The sequence below is a fragment of the Delphinus delphis genome, chromosome 2 (genome assembly GCF_949987515.2).
Source record: "Delphinus delphis chromosome 2, mDelDel1.2, whole genome shotgun sequence".
Taxonomy (NCBI): Eukaryota; Metazoa; Chordata; class Mammalia; order Artiodactyla; family Delphinidae; genus Delphinus; species Delphinus delphis.
The window spans coordinates 135,490,064-135,516,597 of record NC_082684.1 but is presented as its reverse complement, the minus strand read 5'-3'; the positions used below and the strand labels follow the sequence as shown (position 1 = coordinate 135,516,597).

Below are 26,534 nucleotides of genomic sequence, written 5' to 3'. Positions count from 1 at the left end.
GCCAAGTCCTTAACATGCCCTACAAGGCCCTGCCCTTCCTCATCTTCCCCCAACTCTGCCCCACCATTACTTCTCTGAACTCGTCTCTCTTCCCCATCTTATTCTCAATCTGTTGCAGCTACTCTGGCTTTCTTTCAGTCTCTCAAGCATGCCAGGTATTCTTCTGCCACAGGGCCTTAGCATGAGCTATTCCCTCTGCCTGGGACATTCTTTCCCCAGATGTCTGTATGAGTCACTCCCTCATACCCTTCAGTCTCTCAAGTAGAGTGTAAACTCCATGAGGGCAGGGGTTTTCCTTTTTCCACTGTTATTACCCCAGTGTCCAGAACATTGCCTGCTACATAGTGGGCACTTGAATATTTTTTGGAAAGAAAAAGGAAGCAAAGATGTAAAGAAGGAGTCAGGAGGTGGGAGGCATGGAGCTAAATTAAAATTCATGGATATGAAGATTTAGCCTTAGAAACTATGGCCTCTGGTCCTGACCAGATCTTAGATTCCACACCTGAGAAGGGTTCTAAACTTGACAGCTTTTCTGGTAATTTCCTATTGATGCCTTTTTAACCTCTACAGTTATGTTTTCATTTCTTTCCTCTTGCCTTAGAAAAATGCCTTTGCTGTAGTTCTAATTGACTCTTCTTACCTGGCACTGAAGTAATATGACAAATGACATATAAAGTACAGTATTGCCTTAACTTTCTGTTGCCCTTGGTAGAAGCTAAATTGTTTTTCTAGAAAGCCCACTTGAGCCCTGCCGCTGCACTGGGTGCCGTTTGGCTGAGCGCTCCCCAGAGTCTGATGTTTTTGTGCTGTTTACTCAGTAGGCACTCTGCTTGCCATTCTGACCGCCCCTTACCTGAGGCTGTGTCTCCGCTCTTGGACCTTTATGTTCCTCCTCTTGGTTTCTCTTCTGGATTGCACGTTGCTTGAAATAAAATCGCTAACAACATATGGCCTGTTATGATTGTCTTTTCCCAAACTCTGCCATTTTGTATATTTGTGATACGCTGCAGATTTTGTGAAGATTGCTTCATAATATTTGTTTACCATCTGCTGCACTCTATTTGGTATCTTGCTAGGGTTTTTGCCTCCATTTTAAGTGACATTAACAAAATCCAGCCAGTACATAGACTTTCTGGTTCTACTTTTGCTTCCCTAATGTGCTGGAAAATCATATTACTATGCTCCAGGCAACTGGAGAAGCCTGGAATTCTCATTGTGAACCAGTGTATCAGAGTGCCCCCCCTCCTCTGCCTTCTTGGTCATATCTAGTAATGCTTTTTTGGTCAGAGGGCAAAGAATCTCCATGTGTAAGACAAAAAGAGTTCAAATTATTTTTTTCTGCTTCTCTCTACTTCGTGCCATGGCTTTCTAGTGTTCTTCAACATATTTATACCTTTGAAACTCTTTGTGCCATTTTAGTAAGTTTTTTATGATTTATGTTTCCAGTTAGTGTACTTTTTATAGCTAATCCGGTTTGATAGGCCCAACAAGAGTCTTTGCTAGATGGGCTGGCTGTGTATATACAACTTTTTATTCAGAAAAGTATTTTAAATTATTGTCATACTAAATTGCTTGGTATGTATTTCTACTTTCTTACTGTTCACTAACTTCTCATTCCTCTCAATTCACTGTCTATTAAATTTTTTTTTCCAGGTTTACTGAGATATAATTGACACATAACGTTGTATAAGTTTAGGGTGTCTAGTGCATTGATTTGATCATTACATATTGCAAAATGATTACCACCATAGTGTTAGCTAACATATGCATCCTGATGCATAATTACCATTTCTTTTTTGTGGTGAGAACATTCAGGATCTCTTAGCAACGTTCAAGTATGTAATACAGTATTATTAGCTATAATCACCATGCTGTACATTAGATCCCCAGACTTTGTTAATCTTGTAACTGGAAGTTTATACCCTTTGACAAATATCTCCCCATTTCCCCACCCTCCAGCCCCTGGTAACCCTGAGTTTGGGTTTTTTAGATTCCACATATAAGTGCTGTCATACAGTATTTGTCTTTCTCTTTTTTTCACTTAGCATAATGCCCTCAAGGTTCATCCATGTTGTCACAAATGGAAGGATTCCATCTTTTTCATGGCTGAATAATATTCCTTGGCGTGTGTGTGTGTGTGTGTGTGTGTGTGTGTGTGTGTGTGCGCGTGCGCGTGCGCGTGCACATCTTCTTTATCCATTCATCATTGATGGACACTTGAGTTGTTTACATATCTTGGCTATTGTGAATAATGATGCAATGAATATTGGAGTGTAGATATCTCTGTTAGATTCTGATTTCAATTCCTTTGGATGTAGACTTAGAAGTACGATTGCTGGATCATATGGTAGTTGTAGTTTTAATTTTTTGAGGAATCACATACTGTTTTCCATGGTGGTTGTAGCAATTTACATTCCCACCTGCTGCACACAGGGTTTTCATTTCTCCACATCCTCACCAACACTTGTTCTCTCTTGTCTTCTTGATGATAGCTATGTAACAGGTGTGAGGTGATACCTCATTGTGGTTTTCATTTGCATTTTCCTGATGATTAGAGATGTGGAGCACCTTTTCTTGTACCTGTTGGCCATTTGTATGTCTTCCTTGGAATTCCTTGTATTTAGAGAGAAGTGTATTCTCATTTTAAATATCAAGGCCAATGGTTTGCTCTTGGGTTGCCATGAGGGCATCTGATAGCTTGGATTTTGCCTCTGGGCCAGAATCATTAGTCTTCTCTTATGTGTAATTACTTTTCCAACTCAGTCTCCTTTCTGACAAGAACGAGGAGTCTTCATTAAAACTACTAATTACAGATATTAAAGAATGAAGCAGACAGTCCTCCAAAGAGCAATCTGTAAAGGAGAGCAGTACCTACATAAAATGGAGGCTCTTATTAATCCATAAAACTATTAATCACTGTGTCATATAAACCTGATTTTATCCTCAGGCTTTGTTAGAATGCCTCTTTCACTTACCTTGTCTCCTTATGGGACAGCTCCAGCACTTTAGGTTTGCATCAAAAGCTATTCTGGCCTTTTGTCCTCAGTTTTCTGTCCACTTAAAGCAAAGTGCCCTTTAGTGTTTCATAGCTGCTTTCTATGGAACTGCTATGTAAGGGATTAGTCTGCTAACTGACTTCCCTCACAGTTACCAGATTATTTCCGGTAACTGAAATAATCCCTCAGAGATTTCATAGAATTTTAGAATTTGAGAATCTTTAGTTTTAAGTAGCCTTAAAGGTTCAAGCCCTGACTTTGAGAGCTTAGAGAATTCTTTTTGTTGTTGTTGTTCTTGTTACTGATTTAGAGAGATGTGATTTAAATGATTTTTCTGGAATCTGTGCCTTCTCTTTACAAATTATAAAAAGGGTTTTCACCTGTTTTATTGAACTCCAAGCACTTCCTCATTCCATGTGAACAATACCTTATTGAGATCTTGTGTATGTTGAAATTCGAATATAATCTGTCCCTTTGTAGCCACCATCTCTGTAGCTAGCTCTAGTGTAGAAATGAGATTTACAAAAAGCTACTTTGTTCAGACTGGAAATTTTATCAAGTTCAGGACTTCATAGAACGAATCATTTTAGTACACATCCAAATTGAGAATTTGACTTGGTTTTAAAACAAAAAATGTAAAGTGCTTTCATGTGTGGTCATATGTAACATTATATTCCTTTATACAATGTCTGTTTTTTCCCCTTTGTTTCCTGCATTTGTATGACAGCTTTTTGACTTAACCTTGAAAATACTAGTTTCTGGAACCTCTATAGAAACTCCCTCTGTTTCCAAAATTAGAATGGCATTTCTCTCCCAGTTTGGCTCTATAGAGTCTGTAGCTTTAAAAAAAAAAAAGAGGGAAGGAAAATGCTAGATTTCTCTGTAGTCCTTTATATATGTAACCTCCCTAGGAATGTGCCTTCTTTGTTACTGATAATGACCATTGTGTGCCTTTTATACTGAAAATAGGCAGCTCTTGGTAGGTAATACCAGTGGTGACTGTGACAGCTCCTAGCTATGTAGATATTCAGACAGTGTGTCTTGATGATACTGATTTACATCGAGTTGGGAAACTCTGCAGGAGTGAACCTGTATCTAGGATCCAGGAACAATTACTTTGGAGAGAAAACCCCAGTGAGAGCTGTTGGCTTGGTCACTGAGCAGGACAGGCTCAAGTGCTGCTTTCCCTCATGATGTCAGATTGCTATTGGCTGTGGGAGAGAAAAAGAAGGTAGCATTTTGCTCTGAAATAGGCTAATTAGGGAGAATACAGGCTCCCTTCTAGGGTTCCCATGGTGTGGTCACCAAATGGGGATATCTTAAGAACTGCGGCTGGACAGGAGGGAGGGCCTGCTGAGGTGTGGTGGGCTAAGATCCAGGTGCTGAACTGAACTCCCCCGGTATTCTCAGTAAGAGTCCCCAGAGCGTGTCATGCTAGCTTATTCTCTTTATGGTGAGAGATTTGTCTTATTCCCCAGGCCTGGGATCAGGTTCTCTGCATCTGACCAAATCAGCAATTAGATGCCCAAGAGTGACCAAAAAAATAATAACTCAGTTTAACAAGTGCACCAGAGCTGAGGCATCCAAATGAGAGAGAGCCTGCGCCTTCCAAGTTGTCCCCCTGGGAGGCTGTGTACGTCTTCCAGCAATGCTGCCATTGCTCAAAAGGTTCATAGCATTTTTCTTTCAACTGTACATTTAAAGTCTACCACATATGCTGTTATCCTGTTGACAGATCTTAATCTTTAGAAGGATGAAGTAGCTAAGTAAATATTTAGAAATAGCCAAAAGTCATTCTGGGTCCTGCCTGGCAGATGGTATAGATGAGCGAGTAATCAGATGGCCAGTTCCATTTTGGGCTGAAAATCAGATCTGATATTTTCACTTGGTTTATCTTCAGGTTATTAAAACAGTTCTGAAGACATATTTCAAAACTATTTTAAATAAGAGAAGGATCAATGAAGTAAGTACGTTGTTTCTAGATGTGGCTGCTTCGGTGATCCACTTACTGAAATATATCCATTCTGGTTAAGTGTTTTGTGAAGTCTTATTATCCTCCAGTGTTTTTAAGAAATTAATTTAATTAATTTATTTAGTTTTGGTTGAGTTGGGTCTTCGTTGCTGCCCACAGGCTTTCTCTAGTTGCAGTGAGCGGGGGCTACTCTTCGTTGCGGTGCGTGGGCTTCTCCTTGCGGTGGCTTCTCTTGCTGCGGAGCACGAGCTCTAGGCGTGTGGGCTTCAGTAGTTGTGGCTCACAGGCTCTACAGCGCAGCCTCAGTAGTTGTGGCGCATGGGCTTAGTTGCTTTGCGGCATGTGGGATCTTCCTGGACCAGGGATTGACCCCGTGACCCCTGCATTGGCAGGCGGATTCTTAACCACTGCGCCACCAGGGAAGTCTGTATCCTCTAGTTTTAAGACCATTAAATTATTCAACAATAGCACGAATCACCATTTGAAGCTTACTATGGTCAGAGAGTACCCAGTACAATTGAAACAGTTCAGAAATAGAGAGCTACAAGATCAGGTGGGTTATGAGGAGAACTGTATTAGAGTTGCTTTGCAAGTTAACCTTATACTAGGCTCTCAGTTCTGTAAAAAGGGAATGATAGTAATCAAGTCATGTTGTCCACATCATGGAATCATTGTGAGGCTTTTAAGGGGGTATGGAGCATAAATCACAGTGCCTTGTGTACGGTAGTGTTCAGTAAATGTTAGCCATTTTTATTATACTATTATGACATGACAGGTTGCCTGGGAGAGAGGAAGAATGGAGAAATAGAGGGATGGGGTGCCGTGTGGGAAAGGAAAAAGTACTAATAGTTAAATAAAACTGGCCTTTCTTTGGATTTTAAATTTCTCCAAACCAAACCTGTTCAGTCATACTCCAGTTATATTGACTTTATTTTTTAAATTTCTATTTATTTATTTATTTGGCCACACGTGCAGCATGGGGGGTTTTACTTTCCCTACCAGGGATTGAACCTGTGCCCCCTGCAGTGGAAGCACGGAGTCTTAACCACTGGACCGCCAGGGAAGTCCCTATATTTACTTTAACTTAGATACATGTCTTGAATGACATGAGCAATATTTTAATTTTCAACTGTTCCTAAAATTTTTAGTTCTTTATTGAGATTCTGGTTGTATTCTAAACTAAAAAACAAAACCACGAACCAAAAACCTTAACATCCACAAGATATGGTGTTGAGGATTTAGATATCAAGTGTACAAACCAGTTGTATTATGTTCCCAGATAACATAGTTTTGTACATTAAAAAATGCAAATCTTATCACTTGTATTATATTGCTTTTTAAACAGATGAAGATGAAGATGGTGATCGAATTACAGTGAGAAGTGATGAAGAAATGAAGGCAATGCTGTCATATGTAAGTATATTACAAATGAAGACTATTTTTTAAATGTTAATGTAATTGAGGATGCTGTTTCTTGGAATAGTGAAGATGTAAAAGTAAATCACAGTTGCTATAACATTTTTCTGTATAATATATAAGATTTTTAAAGATTTCCTTACGTGAAAGTTAAGGGCATTCTTTTCAAAAGACACTTACTGATCATATCATGAACATTAAGAATAATGCATCTTAATGACTTTTGCATTAGGTATGGTGCAGACTAAATGGCCTATCAATTTCCTGTATTTTTTATGCAGTACTTAAAGTAACGGCTCATTAAAAACGAACCCCTGGGCTCTAAAAAATTTTTCAAAATCTACTTTCAACTGGAGATCTCTTTCACCCTTACAAACAGACCATGGTTATAATGTAGCTGCAGGCTTAATATGGATACATGATTTAAGATGTACTCTCAGTTATTTTATGCACTAACCACCCCACCCCAAAATGAACTGCAGGGTTACTTACTGAATCTAAGTGATTTGAATATATCCCAAAATGACTTTTCTTCTGTGTTTCAAATTTCAGTGAAAATTTGCATTAACATTTGTCTCAGGACTGAAGTAGATAAACAGGAAAAAAGGATACATTTCTAAAACTTTAATACTAAGCTTGAGTAATTCAGTGACAATGAAGAGACATAGCTTCCCTGAGCCCTGATTTGTTCTTTTCTCTTATTTTTATTTTATTTTCTCTTGTTCATTTTACTTTATTTTTTCTGAGTTTGCAGTCTGTGTACGAAACCTTCTCTAGTGGTCTGGCGAAAAGAGCATTGGACTGGAAGCAAGGAGACCACTGCTCTCCTCTGGCTTCCTGGCCTTAGGCAAAACACTTAACCTTTCTGTGCTGTAGTTGCCTCATCTGTCACTTGTGGATAATAATACTTGTCCTTTCTACTGCACAGGGTCATTGTAATGACCAAATGGGATAATAGATGTGAAAGCCCTTTGAAAAGTTAAAAGTTCTATACAAATGCAAAGTGCTATTATGGTGGAAATGATGGAATCAGGGCCCTTGCTTTTCAGTGAGACTCTGATCTCAGCCAGTGGTTAGGTTGTAGGTTTTTGATAGACCTCAACTTTAACCAGGATATTTTTTCTCCGTGTTGAAAACTGTGAAATATCTGTATGGGTTTCCGCCAATAGTTTTAATTTAGGGTAGGAGGAAAGAGAACAAGAAGGATGGCATGATTAACAGAGAGTTGCATTCAGACGAGCACAGAGTAGGAAAAGTCAATTTCCCATTTACTTCTCATTAACTTATTTGAGAGTCTTTGTGCCCTGAGAATTTAGAGCAGGGCTCATCAGTACCTTGAAAGGCAGAGTAGGATTGTCTGCTGAAAGGTCTAGCACAGTAATAATAGATTGGCTAACTCTCCTGAGAATGTGACATGCTTATTTTTATTTTATTTATTTATTGTTTTGCGGTACGCGGGCCTCTCACTGTTGTGGCCTCTCCCGTTGCGGAGCACAGGCTCCGGACGCGCAGGCTCAGCGGCCATGGCTCACGGGCCCAGCCGCTCCGCGGCACGTGGGATCTTCCCAGACCAGGGCACGAACCCGTGTCCCCTGCATCGGCAGGTGGACTCTCAACCACTGTGCCACCAGGGAAGCCCTGGCCTTTATTTTTTAGGTTCAGTTTGGCTCTGAAAAATTTTGATTCCAGGATTTGGGTGGTGGGATAGGGAAGATACTGACAGATGACCACGTATTTACTGTTAAAAAAAAAAAAAAGCTATGTTTTTCATGTGGAATTCAATAAATTTGTAGTCACCTTAGTATTTCTTTAAAAACCATATGGGGAAAGCAAAACTAGGCATACTTTTACCATAAATCCTTTACACATTCTTTTAAAAAAACTACATACAGTGTCTGAGTTGACACTTGCAGAATTACTTTTTTTTTTCCCCTTGGATTTAAGCATTTTATGGCTTTGGGCCAACAGAAGCATAAGTTTTTATCAGTAATTTAAATAGATTTTTGTATTAGACTTGAAAATGTTGCCTTTTTAATTGAAAACTTATTAATTATTTAAATTGCTAGCAGCCTTAAGCTGTTAATTTTATGTGTGCCATAATAATGGCATACAGTGGATTTTGATACATGTGACACATGGACTGTCTCATTGTGGTAAGGATTTGTCACGACAATAGGTTGTTGTGTGCTGTTAAATAATAACCAACATAGTAAACCAAAGTCTGTTGTCACACATTAGTACCATTTTATGTAAGTTATTTAGAAGTTGTATTCTTTTCTTCATTAGATATATTTTTAAGAGATAATGAGAGGAAAACAAAGCTATAATAAATTGTCTTTTAAGAAAATGTAAAGTAATTTGGTCTTCAGGTAGATATTTAATGTATTGAGAGAATTCAGCAGCCAAGTGTTATTACAGCACCATTGTGATCGCTCTCTGCGTTTTGTTATGAGTTTGTGTTAATCAACAATCTGTTTTTATAGCGTAGTTTCTTGTAAGTTACGGTGTTAGAATATTCTACTTCTGGGATCATGGCTTGTCCTCTGACGCTATTGTATCTTTTTAATTTCTCCATAAAGTATTTTTTTTTTTTATTTTATTTTTTATTTTTTTTTTTTCCATAAAGTATTTTTTTTAATTAGAATTTGAAATGCTTTACTAGGAAAAAAGTACAGCCAAGCTACATATCCTGAAAACTAAATACCTGATCATTGCTAATTATTTAAAGGATTCTGTTAAATATTCCCTTAAAGTAGTTTAAATTTTTTTGTTGTTCTTGTCTTCTCTCATTTTCCAGAAAGACTGAATAGTATACTGCTTTTCTCCTTCCATCTTTTTGTAATTGTTGTCTGGTAGTGCTGGCCTCATTTCCTTATAGCATCAAGCACAGCAGTGCTGGGCCTTATTTATTGATTCATCATAAGCTTTATTTATCACTGAGACCCAGTTATAGGAGGAGGTTATTTTTATGTTAACCTCTGCTTTTAGGTGACCTTTCATCAAGAAACTCAGCAGTACATCTTGCTTTTGTAAATGGACTCCTATTTGTTTTTGCTAAATCCTGTGGCTAGTAAAGGATTTATTACGCCTAGTTCTCTCAATACTGAGAGGCTTATATGAGTAGAGCACAATATTAATAAGTTTCTTCATTTTGCCGGTTCTCTCTCTTTATACGGTTTCTCCACATTGCCAGAAGAGTATGGGATGAGTTTAACTGTAATGCCTCCCATTATGGCAGGGACCTTGTGTTTTATTGGAGTGTAAGTATTCCCTTTGGTATACTTGACGGTAGTGTACCTTGTTAGATGTTGGGTACCATGAGGGAAAATACTTTGTGACCTCTGTAGCACCTTGTAAATTGGGATATGATTGGCTTTATCCTAGCATGCATAACTTGGAGACTGCCTCAAAAATCATAGTTGCTCAAGGAGAGTTGGAAGGGAACATTAGAGGTCTTGTCCAGCTGTCTCATTTTACAGATAAGGAATCTGAGCTCAGATTCAGTTTGAGGTCACATTGCTAATGAATGGGAAGGCCTGGACACAGACCTAGGTCTTGGACGTCCAGTCTTCCCTCCTGGTGGTTTTTTTTTTTTTTTTTTTTTTTGCTGTACGCGGGCCTCCCACTGCCGTGGCCTCTCCCGTCACGGAGCACAGGCTCCGGACGCGCAGGCTCAGCGGCCATGGCTCACGGGCCCAGCCGCTCTGGGGCACGTGGGATCCTCCCCGAACGGGGCACGAACCCGTGTCCCCTGCATCGGCAGGCGGACTCCCAACCACTGCGCCACCAGGGAAGCCCCATCTCCTGGTGGTTTTAAGTGATGTTTTTGTTTTGGCATTTATTGAGATCCTGCCGAAGAAGCTTTGCAAATACTACTGTTTTCCTGGTAGCAAAAATAATGCTATTTACTAGAATGTTAGTGTACCTGAGTTTGAAAAGGAATACAGACAAATACTTTGTGGGCTTTTGAAGTTTTCAAGATTTTGTCCTTCCTACAAGGCTGAATTTTACCACAGAATTTGTTGCCCACTTAGTTGTTGAACATTTAATAGCCTCAGGGCCTTTGCTATTAGGAAGTTTTCTTTAAAGAGCAGAGATTGGAACCTCATTTTCTGCATGGTGCTTTTAAACATGCTCCATGTTAAGTTGGTCCTACTTTGAACTTAACTTTGTATGTGGCATAGTCATCTCGGTCTTCAGTGAGTGGTTAGTCCCCTAATTCAACGCGATCCATCTAAACAAGTGATAATACTCGATACTCTCCTGGCAGGGTGGAGAAACAGTGAAAAGAGTGAGACAGGAAAACTGAATGAAATAAATAAATAGTTGTGGAAATTATTCTTTTTTTTTTACTCAAATAGTGACATGCTCTAAGCTGTAAGTAAAGTTTTTGTTCTGTTTTCTCATCCTAGTCAAAGAATGAAACTTTTTTTCAGAGGCAGATTATTTTAACTCTCTTCTCTGTGTTGTCTGGGTCATATGGATGCCCTTGAAATAGTGATAAGAATGTAGTAGCTCCTTATTTAGCCCCTCTTGTGAAATATCTTGGGACATCTTTGCTAGCAAGAAGCAGAAGCAGACTGAAATTTGCGTCAGTTTATTATGCAGCTCATGGAAGCAAACGAAGAGACAGCACAAGCAGACCTCAGCCAGGTGGCATCAGGGCATTCTGGGTGCTTTGAACCACCAGTATTTTGTCATTAACATGGCTGTGCTCCCAGTTCAGCTCCGTCTCTGTGGAGGGCTCAGTGTGGACTACAGGTTGATTCCTCTGGGGTCCTATGTTGAGGCAGCTGGCATGAGGGGGCAGAAAAATGTAGAACATCAGTTAGCCTCTTGGTGGCTGTGGTAGGGGCTTCTCTTCCGGAGAGAGATGGGCTGCGAGGGAATGATGGACCTCTAGCGGTAGGATTGCTATGGGGCATAACCAAGGTGTTCGGCTCTTGTTGGCAACTCCTAATGAACCTGTTCTCTTAGGGCCAGTTTTACTGGAAACGGGGTATTTTCTACGTATACCTGAAAGATGAATATAAATTTGCTATAATACAGTAAAGTTAGAGGAATTCAGTAAATTATCAACCTAGGAATATAATATGTCCAAAAAGGTGTAAATTGAGGTAATTGGAAATTTCAAAACAATTTGTTTCTCTCTTAATATATGTTTCTCTGTTACGTATATGTTCTTTACTCATTCCTCACTACGTTTTCAATTATTTTTTAACAGCATTTGAGCAGTAGGCTGAATCTTTATTGAACACTATTGGAACTGGCTAAATAAAGTAGTTTATTTGTAAGGGAATGTTCCGTTTGGCCTGCTGGCCGCATGACCTGATGGTCCTGTTTTATTTAAGTTGTAGGTTCCCTGAAGTTATTTAAACTTCTCCTACTTTGGAACTATGGCAGAATTGCTACAACTTAGAAATCAGGTGAAAGGTCAGTGTAGACAATGCCTCAAGCTAACCGTGGTGATGGTGATGACTATGAAAGCTTCAGCTGAGAGGAACCTACTAGTTTTGGACCCATCGCTGAATACAAATTTAAACTCGTTCTGCCAGTGCACGTCACCTTAAACTTAGCCAAGTTGAATTTCATCTGCTGTTGGCTGTCCAACCTCCATTCTTTTAAGACCATCTGGAGCTCCCTAACATCCTTTACAGTTTTACTGTCCAAATAGTGTTATCATCAAACTTGGCCAACTTACTGTCTGTTTCATTTTCAAATCACTAGTAAATACATAAGTACAGTAACATTAACCTATAAAAGAGGCCTCAGAGTTGTTTCCTGCTGACCTTTTCACTGGAAGACTTTTCATTGTGATTTTCTTTCTCATCATCGAATCAATCCATGACCATATGTGGACCCTTGGTCTAGAGTCATTTAAGGAAGAGCATGTGCACACTGTAGTCACCTCAAGGCAGGGGCAGTGAGTTATCGAGGAGTGGGAGGACCTGAAGCCAGGTAAGTAAATGTAGTTATTAATTTGGTATTCAGAATAGATTAGCTTCATATGTTATTTTCGGCTGTTGGAGCAGTTGTGTGCTTCTTAAGAGGCCAGCATCACAGAGGGGATGCCTCTAATGTAAAGTATGAGAAGTAATTGAAAGGAGGTATAACTGATGGCACATCTGAGTAGTGTTGTAATTGAATTTGTAGCCATTTGGCAGAGTTAAGATTGTTGGGTTCTTCACTAGGAAAACTAATAAGTTAACTATGGACTGCAAATAGTTGGTTAGTTTATTGATTATTGCTGTAATTACTGACTGAGCTACATATAACAGGGTATGCTTGCAATATTGACAAAACAAGAATTTGAAAATTTTACTATTAGTAGGGAAAAGCCAGCATGCTTATTCTTTATAAGTATATTCCTCATGCTGTACTGTTTATGTTGTCTGTTAGAAAGCATGCTAAGGAGAGATTTAAGAAACCCTTCTGTTATAAATGTATAGAAGAATAATAAATAAGTCTGATTTGATGTGAGTTGATATGTAAGACTTGCCACTGAATAAGTTATAACCAATGAGAGTACGTAGTCACCACATCTGTATTAATTCCTATTTGCCTCCTTCCCCTTAAACATTGTGGAGCAGCCATTATGTGTAAGGCATGGTGCTAAGCATTCTACGGCAGTAGTTTCTTAGATTTTGGGGGACACAGGGCTTTTTGAAAATGTGAGGAAAGTTATTTATTCTTTTCCCAGGAAATTCACACAGTGCAACATTTTACCTAGAAGTTCAGGAATTTCAAGGATCTCTCAGGCCCATATAGACCCCAGGTTAATACCTCTGCCATAAGAGATAATAAAATGCACAAGACATGGTCCATGCCCTTGATGAACTTCCAGAAAGAGAAACAGACAATGTTCCTTATAGTACCCTTTTACTTATTTTATTATTTATAGTACTGTAGTAATTGAGGGAAGGGGAGGAGATACTGAATCAGCCTTGATAAACAGTTAGTTAAATTCTGCCTCTGTACTTGGTCTAAACATTTCAGTGTTCTTGTTTAGTGGTTTCTGTGTCACCCTATCGTTATGGCCATTTTTCTTCTATGTACTATTGCTTGGAAGTAGGAGATTCGTAGCCCTGTGCCCTATTTTAAGATGTTTTTCAAGTACTTTATAAAAAAATTTCCATATACCAGCTTCTGTGATTTTGATCTTCCTAACACCTTTATGAGGTGAGCAAGGCAGCTATTTTTCTCATTTTTACAGCCGAGAATACTGAGGCACAAACAAATTGTATTCCTTTCTCAAGGTCATACAGCTATGTAGAGGTGGGACCTGCGATCACTCACTGATTTGCTCACTTATTCATACAGCCAGTTTTTCACACATTAAATATTTATGGGATGGCAGCTCTCTGGCCAAGCCCTATGCTAGCTGGTGGAGGTGCAGTGAACATATAGTTCACTTTTTCAAGGAGCTCATGCTCCAGTCAGGGAAGTTAACAAAAAAGGAAACAGTGTTTGGTGTGGGAGGATGAGAAAGACTCAGAGCTACCAGGCATAGTGATAAATGCTGTCATATGCCTAAGCATTAGGTGTTCTGTGAGCACAAAAAAGGAGCACCTGATCTAGCTTTGGGGACAGAGAAGGCTTTCTGGAGACAGTGGTGTCTAGGTGGAGTAGGTGAGGACAAGGGGACTGGGAAGGGTGTTTGAGCAGAGAAAACAGTGTTTAAAGGCCCAGGTGAAAGGATGCCTGGTGCATTCAGGAGGAGCTACCCATGATTAGTGTGGCGTGGACAGTGGGGGGAGGGTATGAGATGAGGTTGGGAAGGCAGGTGGAATAGATCATGGAGCGCCCTAGCTTGAGGATTTGAGAAGTGGGGAAAATGTAGAGTTAATAAGACTGGTGATTGATGAGGTGTGGGGAAGAAGGAAAGAGAGATGGTCTGGACGACTCCCAGATAACTGGTTTGGGAAGCTAGGTCATGGTGATCTCATTCACCCGGTTAGTGAACCCATGTGGTGGAAGACAGGCCTAGGGCAGGAGGGAGGGGTGGGAGAGGTAGGGACCTGTTGAATTTGAGGGGCCTCTGGACAACTAGTTGGGTATGTTCCGAATCTTAGGAGAGAAATCTGGGCTGGAAATAAAGGTTTGTGATTCATCAGCTCCTAATTAGTCTCAGTGACTCCACTGGTAATTGAAACCTTTGAAGTGGCTGAAGTTAACTCGAGGAGAGTACAAAATAAAAAGAAGGTTGATGAAAAACCATGGGGAACGTGAGCATTTAAAGAAGGGATGGGGAGAGAATCACTTACCGGAAGCTGAGTAGAGTGGTAAGAGAGGTAGGAGGAAAATGTGGACAGGCGGGGGGAGTTGCTGAAGAAAGAGGGCGAAGTCACCGGCCAGCACAGGTATCTGCATCACACCACGCTGCCTTCCCCAGTCTCTGAAAGATCAGGTGACATGGCCTAGCCCACACAGGATATGAATGAAGAAGCTTTCCACCAGCTCAGCAGTCCACCCAGTAGCCTGCTTTAGTTAAAGGTTTTGAGGTACGAGAAACAGGAGATAACTTACCTTTTGACTCTCAAATAGCAAACATTTTATGTTCTGAGTGCATGGACTAGAATGAAAGAAGTATTTTTCTTGGTTGACTGATAAACCGTTTGCTACATCTGTGAAACAGGGGTGATGATACTCCCAGAATAGGATAGGGTTGTGAGAAACTAGATGAATGAATGTAAATATCTAGTATTGATACTGAGCAAGGGCTCGTGTGCCTGAGGTGCAGAAAGCCAAACTCTGACAGCGGGGTTTGCAGCAAAGTGAGGGTTTATTTGCAGGGAGCAAAGCCAGGAGAACGGGCAGCTCATGCTGCAAAGACCCGAACTCCTCCATAGCTTTCAGGCAAAGGTTTTTAAAGACAGTGTGAGGGGAGAGGGTCGTAGGAAGCTGATCAGCTCGTGGACCTTCTTCTGATTTGTTGGTGGTGAGGTAACAGGGTGATGTTTAAGGAATCACAACCTTCTGGTTCCAACCAGTCTGGGGTCTAGTGCTTGTGGTCAGCATGTAGTCACCATCCTCTCTCCACCTGGGTGGGAGTCTTAGTTTCTATAGAACAATTCAAAGATTTGCATCAGATTGTTATCTGTATCCCCTGAGGAGGCACTAGGAGACCTGTGACTCTGTTGTCCTAATAGTTAGCTGCTTGAGTCTGCTCTTTGGAACTCAGGGAAGCCTAGGAGACTAAAGCCTTTTGCTACAAACAAGAAACGGGGGATGTGGAGGGGCTTTTTTGTACCTAGGATGGCCCCGAAGGGTCCTGCTTGGTTTTAATCCCCCCTTTTCTTTGATACTCCTCAATCCTGAGGGGAATGGGGGCGGGACAAGAAAGGGAATAAAATTTTGGATGGAGACGTTAATCATAAACTTGGCAGGGGGTTTAGGGGGACTCGGTTTCAGTGTTGAGCCTAACACACAGTAGGTATTCAACAAGTGATAGTTGTTTCTGTGTATCTCTCTCTCACTGTTTTCTCTCTTTTCAGTAGAGAACTTGTGCCTTGTAAAGTTTAACTGTGCTGTTTTGGAATTCAAGTTTTTATATGGCAGATTTCCATGAAGAAAAAAATGTAATTATTGATTGAGTTGTGCTGTTAGAATTAGGGTCATAACAAATAGGAACACTGTATGATAAACTTGCAAACAGAACAAAGCCAAAAATTGTACTTGCTATCCCCTTGTTCAATCTGGCCCTCTGTTTCAAATTAATTAGATATTTGGATAACTATGTTAAACTTTGTCACATCCTTATTAAAATTGTTTAAGGATTTTGAAGAACATCTCAGAGGGACTCTGAAACTAATCTGAGTCTGGTACTGGAGATTCCATTAGCAATCACAAAACTGATTAATCTTTTACTCAGTTAGCTTATTGATTATTGCTGCAATTACTGCATGTAATGGATTCTACAAGGGATACCAGAGAAAATATGTTTTATAACTGCTGCTGACGTGTTCAGTTTGAGTGCAGACGTGTTCGGTTTGTACTTGTTATACATAACCATTTTTGTGTTTTTAAATTCCGTAACACTTCTACTCAGAAAGTGCTGTGCTTAATATTGTTTCACTACTAGGAGGTTCACTTTTAAATTCCTCAACTACTAATCATTACAGTTTACAAACGCCTTCACTAATTCTATTGCTGCAGTTTAATTTTGAGCTTCACAGTAACCCTATGTAATAGAGTTGGTATCTTTACCCACATTCAGAGGAAACTCAGGTTCAGTGAAGTTAAATGACTTCCTGAAGACTATACAGGTTAATAAGTGGCAGAATCGGGATTGGACTCCATTTCAATCGGTAAATATTTGTCAAACACCTACTATGTGTAGGACTTTGTGTTAGGGGTAATGAAAGCCAGGATAAGATTATAGAGATTAAGCTAAGAAGCTTTTTGGATAATGTCAAATTATGGCTCCATTAACGTTACCATGGTCACTTCGTTACTTTTCTGTCCAAGCCATATTAAGTATATTGGCGTAAAAGATTTAGATTTTGGTTTGGTTTGGTTGGTTGTCTTTTCATTTTGTTTTTATCTAGTGGAAGCCTTGTCTTTGGCATTATTGCTTATTTTATCAGTATTTAGAGCAAAATTGGAAAGATCCCCTTAAAGGGAGAATGTATAAAACCCTGAGAGAATGAAGATGCAAAAAGAACTTGCTTTGCAGCTTATTAAGTGTTCTCATGTTTTCTCCTGTGAGTTTCACAGTAATCCTGTGGGTACATACCACCTTCATTTTACAGCTGAGTAAACTGAGGTGAGGTGAGCATTTCTTCACTGAGATCATCAGCTAGAAGTGACCAGTACTGAGACCCCAGGGTTTGAGCCTGTAACTCCTCTAAGTGCCTTGCTCATCTCACTGGGCAGCACAGGCCTTGTGGCTCATCAGGACTGATCTGTGCCAGGAGGTACTGCACATGGCCCACGTTTTATTCTTGTTTCTTAGGGAATGCCTTGTGAGCAGTGGCCTGAGCTCCTAGGCCTAGTGCCTCCTTGATGGCCCCCCGACCCTCACCAGGCCCGCTCCTGAGAGATCGGTTGCCTAGAGTGGGCCCATACCATGGGTTTAATTACCACCCTTTATAGTTTGTCCTTGATGGTGAATTACTTTGGTGTGTGAAACACAAAATTCTCTGATAATACAAACACAGATCAAACCCAGTATTTTAGCAGAAGAAAATGTTTCTAGGATTTGGAAAAACTGTACAAAACAAAAAACAAATCCTAGCTACTTGCTTTGGAGAAACTGTCAAGTGGCATACTTAATATCATTACCGTGGCTGTGTTAATTACTGTACAAAGAGATGTCTTTAGATTGCTAAAATGTTCCTCCAATGATTATAAAACTATATATAGTTTCCCAGTTGATTTGAAATGAAAGGGAAACCATTTTTATTTATATATTTTGTGAGGTAAATAAATAAAGTTGGAAAACAGGTCAATTTCATGCATGCAAGGTTTTATAGTAGGAAAAAAATGCCTTGCACCTGTTCTGACCCTTTACATTTGAGGTTATTTGTTTTCAAACTTGACCCCAAGCGCCAGTTTCACACAACTCTGTAAATAATTTGTTAGATAAAGCATAAGGATATTTTATTTGTTTTGATTTCTAGGATTGTGGTAAAGTAGTAACTGAAATTACTAACCTATTGTACATAGCAGTTAATTAAAGAAAAGCATTAACTATAGGAGAACACCACCACTGCTGTTGTCTTGTATCAGTATAAAAAGGCAGTAATTTTTTTGACAGCCACTGATTGGAAAGTTGCTTGCAGCCTTCCAGAAGCAAGAGGGTACATGCTGTGGATCAATAACCGGCAAATTTCCCATTAAAAAGAATACCTGAGCAATGTTCCAAATAGCCACTGGCATCTTAATTTTCCATGAAACCTCAAATACTTGTGTGCTGAGGACAAGTCATTTTCGGACAATTTTTCCAGACTACTTGTTAACAGTTATTGCTGTCCCAAAAGGTTGACAGCCTACATGATTGATATTTCATTTACTTGTCATCACTGCTTGAGTAATGGCGAGCACTATATTTCTGTGATTTTAAGGAATATAGTTTCCTGAAAGACATTTGCCTTAGTATGTATTCCAGAGAGTGTATCACACATATTTATGCTTTATGTGTATAAGTTTTTACATCTGTAGAAGGAGAGGATCAGTTTCCTATACAGTTTGAATGTCCTCAGAAGGCAGGGTATACTTATATCAGTCCATAGCCATCAAAAATACACTTTCTCTTCGTTTTTAGGGTGAAGAGCCTTAGGCTTGTTAACTTGTGATTCTAAAGATGATGTAGAATTTTATAACTCCCCTTTATTTATAAGGGAAAATAAACTTGATCTTGTAATAATTTTAATTATTACATAAAAGCAATAGAAAGATATATGTACATATTTTTTAGAAAGAAACTTTTAAAGAATGTCAGCAAATAATGATTATCAAGGAGGAATTTTCTGAAAATATGATAGTTAAGTAGAAAATGTGCTTATGTTTTTTAATGTAGAAACAATAAGTATTAAAGGGGAATTCTGCTCTGTGACAGCCCCTCACAACACAAAATCAGTGGTTTTCATCGTTGATATTTTCCACCAAGAACATCACTGTTGTTTGTCAAGTGTTAAAAAAAAGTTAGGACAAGGACTTCCCTGGCCGTACAGTGGTTAAGACTCCGTGCTTCCAATGCAAGGGGCGTGGGTTCAATCCCTGGTCAGGGAACTAAGATCCCCCATGCCATGTGGTGCAGCCAAAAAAAAAAAAAAAAAAAAAAGTTAGGGCATAGAAGCCACATGCAAGTTAGGTGGACATATGCTCACCAATTAGGATATTAAAGAAAATGGGGATAGACCGTAATACAGCCTACTGAATAAACTTGTTTATGATGGAGTATGAAAGCTTTTTGAACTTGGAACTTAATTTTTCATGCCCAGATTTTTAAAGTGAAATTTGATCTATACTAAAGTATTTAGAAGACTAAAACGTGAAAGGTATGTTTGCTTGAAACTGGGCTATCTTTTTATCATATTAATCCTGTCATCTTTGGATGGATCATATCTTGTTTCCTTGTTCCACAGTCTCTGTGATTTTGATTTCCATTATCTGTACATTTTATACACAAATATGAATAATGTTTGATTAACTGACTGGCGTATAGGTCCAAGCTAAATGTGAGGTGTCTCCATTTTGCTTTGTAAAATCCAGGGAAAAAGAACAAAAGGCAGTTTGAGAAATTTCTACTAAAATGCTTTTTGTGTCATTTTAATTTATTTAAAAATTATTTTTTATAAGATTCTTTTTTTTTTTTTTAAACATGGACCGTTTTTGTTTTTTGTTTTTTTTGCGGTACACGGGGCTCTCACTGTTGTGGCCTCTTCTGTTTCAGAGCATAGGCTCCGGACGCGCAGGCTCAGCGGCCATGGCTCACGGGCCCAGCCGCTCCGCGGCATGTGGGATCCTCCCAGACCGGGGCACGAACCCGTGTCCCCTGCATCAGCAGGCGGACTCTCAACCACTGCGCCACCAGGGAAGCCCCCATGGACCGTTTTCGTTTTATGTTTTGGTTTTTTGGCCGTGAGGCATGTGGGATCTTAGCTCCCCAACCAGGGATCGAACCTGCACCCCCTGCATTGGAAGGCAAAGTCTTAACCATTGGACCGCCAGGGAAGTTCTTGTGTCATTTTTAGTATATGTCATTTTCAGAACATTTCTAGAGATCAGATACTAACGTAAAATCTTAATCAACATTTTTTACTCTTAAAGATAAATGACAATATGGAGGATAACACTATACTGGACCTTTAGTCCTGAGTATTCACTGTAGTCATATTGATGTGCAAATAGGGAAAAAGAATTCTCGAGGTTGATATGTATATACCAGTAGTTTACAAAAGTACTATGAATTAAACAACCCATAAGTGTCTGTTCCAGTATTCATACATTACTGAGTAATCTCTTTCTATAATCTCTTTGCAGTATTATTCCACAGTAATGGAACAGCAAGTAAATGGACAGTTAATAGAGCCTCTGCAGATATTTCCAAGAGGTAATGTTGAACAAATTCTAATCAACAATGATTATTTCAGTAAACTGTTTCATCAACAGTTATGTTTTCCAAAGGTTTAAATGCACATAACATGATGTTTAGCTCTTAATTTGAAAAAACAAAAGAAGTATTCATTATCGTGGGGATTGCAGGCTGTATTATAGTTATGGCAGATAGAATATCTAATTTACTAGAGTAAATTAAACTAGCTAGATTGGTTTTCGTTTTTGAAGTACATACTTACATTCGCTTAAAGAACTCTTTGGGGGTCCACATGGTTTCTAAACCAAGGCAAATGAATGGCTTTAATTTTGGATATTTGTAAATTGTGGCTCATGATGGTAGCCAGAGCTGCTATTGAGTAGAAAGCTTTCAGCTAGTGCAGAAACCAAGATTTACTGGGGGGTTTTAGGAGCGATATTTTGGTGGAATGTTTGGTGCTTGATTTTGGGGGGAGACATTTTCTAAATAATTGAAAATCCTCATAAATAGGAATTCGATTGTTAAGTTTCCAAAAATATGAGCTAATGAGAGTGACCCTTGGTGAATCACCTGGTTAAATCATTTGTTTTTCCCTTTAGGTTTGATAGTACTAGCCTTGTATCAGATATGATTGCTCAGCTCTATATAAATGTTCCCTGAAAGTTTGAATAATGGTGAAAAAGAACAGTTTAATTATATAAACCATTAAGTCTTTCACCCATTATACATTGCCCCACTTGGAAATCTGTGTTTTCTAACTGATGGAACAGATAAGAAAATTCTCTAAGTAAGTCTTCTAGAAATAGCTTAATTGAAATAATTAAAAGTTAAACTTACCTTCGTTAACTGATACTGTACAAATAATCATGGTATGGGTTTTCCAATTAAGCATTCTAGACTTTCATTACCTGTAACTCTCTGAAGTTTGAATAGCTCAATTAACCAGTAGACTCCTCTTTGCACTGATAGTCTCCAGCGCATGAGAAGATCTGGGTTCAAGAGTAATGCTGTTCTTCTAGCATTAACATGGGCAGTGGCATTAGGAGTAATAATAACTTATTAAAGACCTAAGTAAGTAAGTAAAATTGGGCCGTTGATAGCGTGTCTGAAACAAGATTATGATTATTTCAGTTCTGTTGCACCTGAAGACTAAAAACTAAAAAAAAGAGGGCTTCCCTGGTGGCGCAGTGGTTGAGAGTCCGCCTGCCGATGCAGGGGACACGTGTTCGTGCCCCAGTCCGGGAAGATCCCACATGCCGCGGAGCGGCTAGGCCCGTGAGCCATGGCCGCTGAGCCTGCGCGTCCGGAGCCTGTGCTCCGCAACGGGAGAGGCCACAACAGTGAGAGGCCCGCGTACAGCAAAAAAAAAAGGAAAGAAAATGTTGCCATTTCTGTGTATTAAGCCAAGAACAGGGTGCAGATTATTTCTTAATATTTTCAATAACCAGAGAATTTGGGCAAGTTTCAAAATTGTTTCTCCACAAGGAGTATTTTTTTTACCAGCTGGAAATTTCCATTCATTGCTTTCCTACTGGATGACTTTATAGCTCTTCTGTAGCAAACCCCAGAAAGTATCCTGGAGAATTATAATTCTAATGCTGAGGGCCTTCATGTTTTCTTTTTTTCCAAAAAGTATTTACTTCTCTTCATCCAGAACCTTTCTAAGTTCTGTTTGTTTTCTTTTATCTTGTGAACAGCCCCTGTCAGTGTCCCTGTCCATTATCATTGTGCCCCTCCCATGATAATAACAGCCATTTTTAGCCATCTTCTCTGTTCAGACACTAATATTGCTTTGTGTGTCACCATTTCTAGTTCTCCCAACAGTCATGCCTATTATTATTGCTTCCATTTTATACTTGAGAATATTAAGGTTCAGAGATGTTAAGTAACTTCAGAGTCACAATTTTTAAGTGGTTAATATACCCTTTGAATAAGAATTTTGTTTAAGTTGTAATTTGCTTAGAGTAGAAGGGCTATATGCTCTTATGTAGGTTAAAATATTAGTAGAGTGTGCATGGGGGTAGTTTGGAGGGCTTGGTAGGAGTGTGGAGAAGAGTATATTGTAGGGAGGAGATTCTTAAAGAAAATATGTGACATTTGAGTGTCACATGTAGTCCTAGGACAGAACCTATTAGTCTCCAATAAATTATTAAATACAGTTGTTCCACGCCAAATTTAAATTTTTTTAAATATGAGACTCAGTCTCCCTATCTGTGTGGTTTTGTGCATACTGTTCTATGTCTTTAGTTTTCTACAGTTTTTTGCTTTTTGCTTATTTGTCTATACAAAGTATAGATTTTATGCAATTTTATTTTTCATATAAGTTTACATAAATCTCTAAATATATTTAAAATTTTATGTAAGATTTATATAAATTTAGAGGTTATACAGATTTTTACAGTTAGAGTATAGACATTGGGTATATTGCCTGGGTCTACTGAGTTGGTTAGAGGCTCTCAGACCTTAATTCTTAGATTCTGTGGTCAGGCCCCATGTGAAAAAGAATCTCTAGACTGAGCAAATCAGAGGACAGGAGAAAACAATTCTCTTCTAAACATCAGGTCTTCTCATTCCAAGTGGCACAATTGCATTGGATAGTAGCTCCCAGCTCAGGGCTAATTCTCTTTGTAGTTATAAGATATGTTAACTATTAATAAGTATCAAAATTCACTAGCTTTACAGTAACTTCTGACTCCACAACTTTAGGAAATATGAGGCTACTGGGTTTTTTTGAATACTGTTTACTTTTTATTTTATTTTTTAATTAATTAATTTTTGGCTGCATTGGGTCTTCGTTGCTGCGCACGGGCTTTCTCTTGTGGTGAGTGGGGGCTACTCTTCGTTGCGGCGCGCGTTGGCTTCTCATTGCGGTGGTTTCTCTTGTTGCAGAGCACAGCCTCTAGGCACGTGGGCTTCAGTAGTTGTGGCACGCGGGCTCTAGAGTGCAGGCTCAGTAGTTGTGGCACCCGGGCTCAGCTGCTCTGCGGCATCTGGGATCTTCCAGGAGTAGGGCTCGAACCCGTGTCTCCTGCATTGGCAGGTGGATTCTTAACCACTGTACCACCAGGGAAGTCCCTTGAGTACTGTTTAGATTTCCAGTCATAAAGATTTAAGAAGCCAGTTGAGGAACCAGGCAGATGTTAAGGTAGGAGATAAGAGTTGATGCCTGTCTCTAATTCCTTAGTTAGCCACTTTCTTACTAAATGAAGTTTATAATGCACTGGCTACTTCAGAGGAAATGCTCTGAAGTGTTGTCTTAGGAAGTATTAATGGTCCCTAAAGGACCAAGCATCAGATGTATGTGACTGTTGTTTTGTTCAAAAAGTTAATTTCCATCTTTAGGAAAGAGGATTTGGAGTCTTAATTTTAACGTATTTTAGAAAAACAAATAAAAATCCTTTATTGAGGTTTAGATTTTTTTTTAAGGAAAATAACATAATGACTTTGAATATATTTGAAATACACAAACCTAAAGCAACTGATGTGCTTTGTAATTATTAGCCACATCTTCTTCTTATTAAACAGCTCGATTTCTTGTCAGAAACAGGAAAATACATGTACATCTGAGAAAGGAGCAAAAAAAAAAAAAAAAAAATCTAATTCATCCTTTCCCAAACAATCAATCAAAATTGACGGCCCCTTAACATATAATATGTAGGACACTGTAGTTTTCAGATGGAAGCAGCCTATAACATGGGCAGGAAGCACTTTATTTTTTTTAACATTTGATGAAGAAGCATTTGCTGAATTGGAAAAGTACTAACCTGTAACTCAAGATGGTGTCAGGAAATTAATATTATTTTCGCTGGTACTGCTTTATGTTTAGACTTAAATGTTAGCAAATGTCAAGATTTGCAAGAAATGTCATGAAATTAATGGTATATCTGTATTCTAACAAATTTGACTGCTTACTGCTTTGCAAACTGATGTTCAAACTTAAATATTTCATCTTAGAATCTCTAGCAATTGTTTTGGTGTTAAAAGATCCTCCTCCCACTCCCCTCCAAAAACCCCAGCTATTTTCATTGTAGTATTAAGTGATAACAGATATACAATGTAATAGAGTGAGGAAAGATGATGGCAGAAATTTGAATTATGAAAGGAATCTAATCATTTTAGCTCAGTTAACTTGATTTTTATATGTTTTAAGCAGAAATTGGAATTTATATGAGGTGGTGTCAGAAAGCTCTTTGCATTTATAAATGCTCACTCCTGCAAGTTAAAAACCCTGGTTCATAATTCCCACTTTGGGTCTTGGGAGCCACTTTTCAATCATTTCTCTCTGCTAATTTTGGTGTCACCCTCATTTCTTTTTAAACGATTCATTTTGAGCAAATTTGTAAATGGCCCTGATGTGTTCTACAATTTAGTCAATTACTGTTTCAGCCTGCAAGCCTCCTGGGGAACGGAACATACATGGCCTGAAGGTACGAATTTCAATAATTGTTTCAGTAAAGTTAGATGGATTTGTAATGCTGTGTTCCACTTATTGAAATGTCAAATAAAACTGCACTTTCTCAAGCTCTGACAAGCGTTCCTTTTTTTTTTTTAAATGGGTTGTGGAGGGGGATTCATTAGTATTTGTTCAATATGTGTACATATTGGGGTTTTGATGCCGTATTTAAAAAAAACTATTATTTGGAATTCTTTTGTTGGTCTGTTTCTTCAGGATGATCCTGGGTACTGGTCTCCACAAAGATTTACTTGAGTAAAAATATAGACTTCATTTCAGTGATTAATTAAGCACATAAGCATATTACACACAGAATACCCCCCTCTTCTTTTGACATGTTTATGCTAGAAACATATATCTATTTAATGTCCTTTCATTGTTCTGCATATTTTGAATTCTGGATTTCTGCTTAAGGCTTTACATTTAAAAGAAAAACTGGCTATTGTATTAGACTCAAGTGTTTTATAATTAATTACTTGGACCTCATTTTTCAGTGAATAAGAAACATTCTGCAATGTTCTGCCTGGTTTTAAAGCTGAAGGGGTATGATATCGTGAGGTTCACTACTAACCCTTGGATGTATTCTTAATATACTTTTTTGAACATACTGTTTTTTATATAAAACAAAAAGAAACAGTGAACTGAATTTTTTCACTAGAATTGACTTCAATTCTAGACAGTGAATTGAAAATGTCCCCAGTTTATCTCTCGCTTTTTCAGCACTATTTAAGTATTTGAATAATGACAGGAACAAAGTATTATGTAATATACAGGTTGTACAGTTTTTATAACCTATATACTGAATAGACTCCAACCATGGGTCTGTCTAGTAAAAAGCTAATTAACCTTCATAGTGAAATGAGAAATTTGTGGCAAATTACAGGTTAATTAGAACTGTGTCCTCAGAACACAGTCTGATCAAGATCCTTTCTTTACTTGTAGGTGAATACCCGAGCTGGATCCTCTCAACACAGCAGCCCAGCAGTCTCAGATTCACTTCCAAGCAATAGGTGAGAGCGAGTGAGTGACATGTGCCTCTGAGCGTGAATATCTACATAGTTGGGAGTGAAGAAGAGGCTTGTGGGATGACATCTCTTTTTTTTTATACGACCTCAAAAGTGTGTATGTGGCTAAGAAGAAATCTGACCAGTTAAGTAACCCTAGCTATGTATTGACTGAAAAGAAAGGACCTCATAGAGAAAGATAAAATTAGACATGTTGAACTATTTATTTTGGTCTGTGGAATGGTTTTCCTTCAGTCTCCAGATTATGCAGAAACAGAAGATTCAGTGCCTTTGACTGTTTCCATGCTTTGATGATCTGGTTTGTATAATGCTTATTATTTTTGTTTTGCTTGTCCATCTTTTGGCAGTGTCATGCTTCACTGATATCTTTCCCAGAAGGAGGCAAGGAAAGAGTAATATGGTGAAATTTAAATTGACCAGCCAAGTTGTCCATTTATGTATCTTTGGTGCACAAGAGATTGAGCTATTACAGAAGGAAGATAATTTTCATTAATTCATGCTAACATTGTCCCATACTGGGATGGATACTAAAGACATGAGCCTCTTCAAAGTGTTCTTCTGACAGACCTGAGAACTTACTTCCAGAAGATTAAGGTTCTCAAGTAGAAGGACCTGCTTAAGCTGAAAGAATTCT

At 38.8% G+C, this 26,534-nt stretch overlaps 1 protein-coding gene across 3 annotated transcripts in view; it reads left to right on the top strand.

Annotated features, from left to right (window-relative positions):
* Positions 1–26,534, top strand: part of MAP2K5 (mitogen-activated protein kinase kinase 5) — a 263,527-nt gene that overhangs the window by 13,391 nt on the left and 223,602 nt on the right. For all 3 annotated transcript variants that reach the window (XM_060005718.2, XM_060005717.2, XM_060005716.2), the window contains exons 3-6: positions 6,314–6,381; positions 20,371–20,440; positions 24,809–24,849; positions 25,818–25,885. In XM_060005718.2, the coding sequence (XP_059861701.1) occupies positions 6,314–6,381; positions 20,371–20,440; positions 24,809–24,849; positions 25,818–25,885 (247 nt within the window). The remainder of the gene's footprint in view (positions 1–6,313; positions 6,382–20,370; positions 20,441–24,808; positions 24,850–25,817; positions 25,886–26,534) is intronic.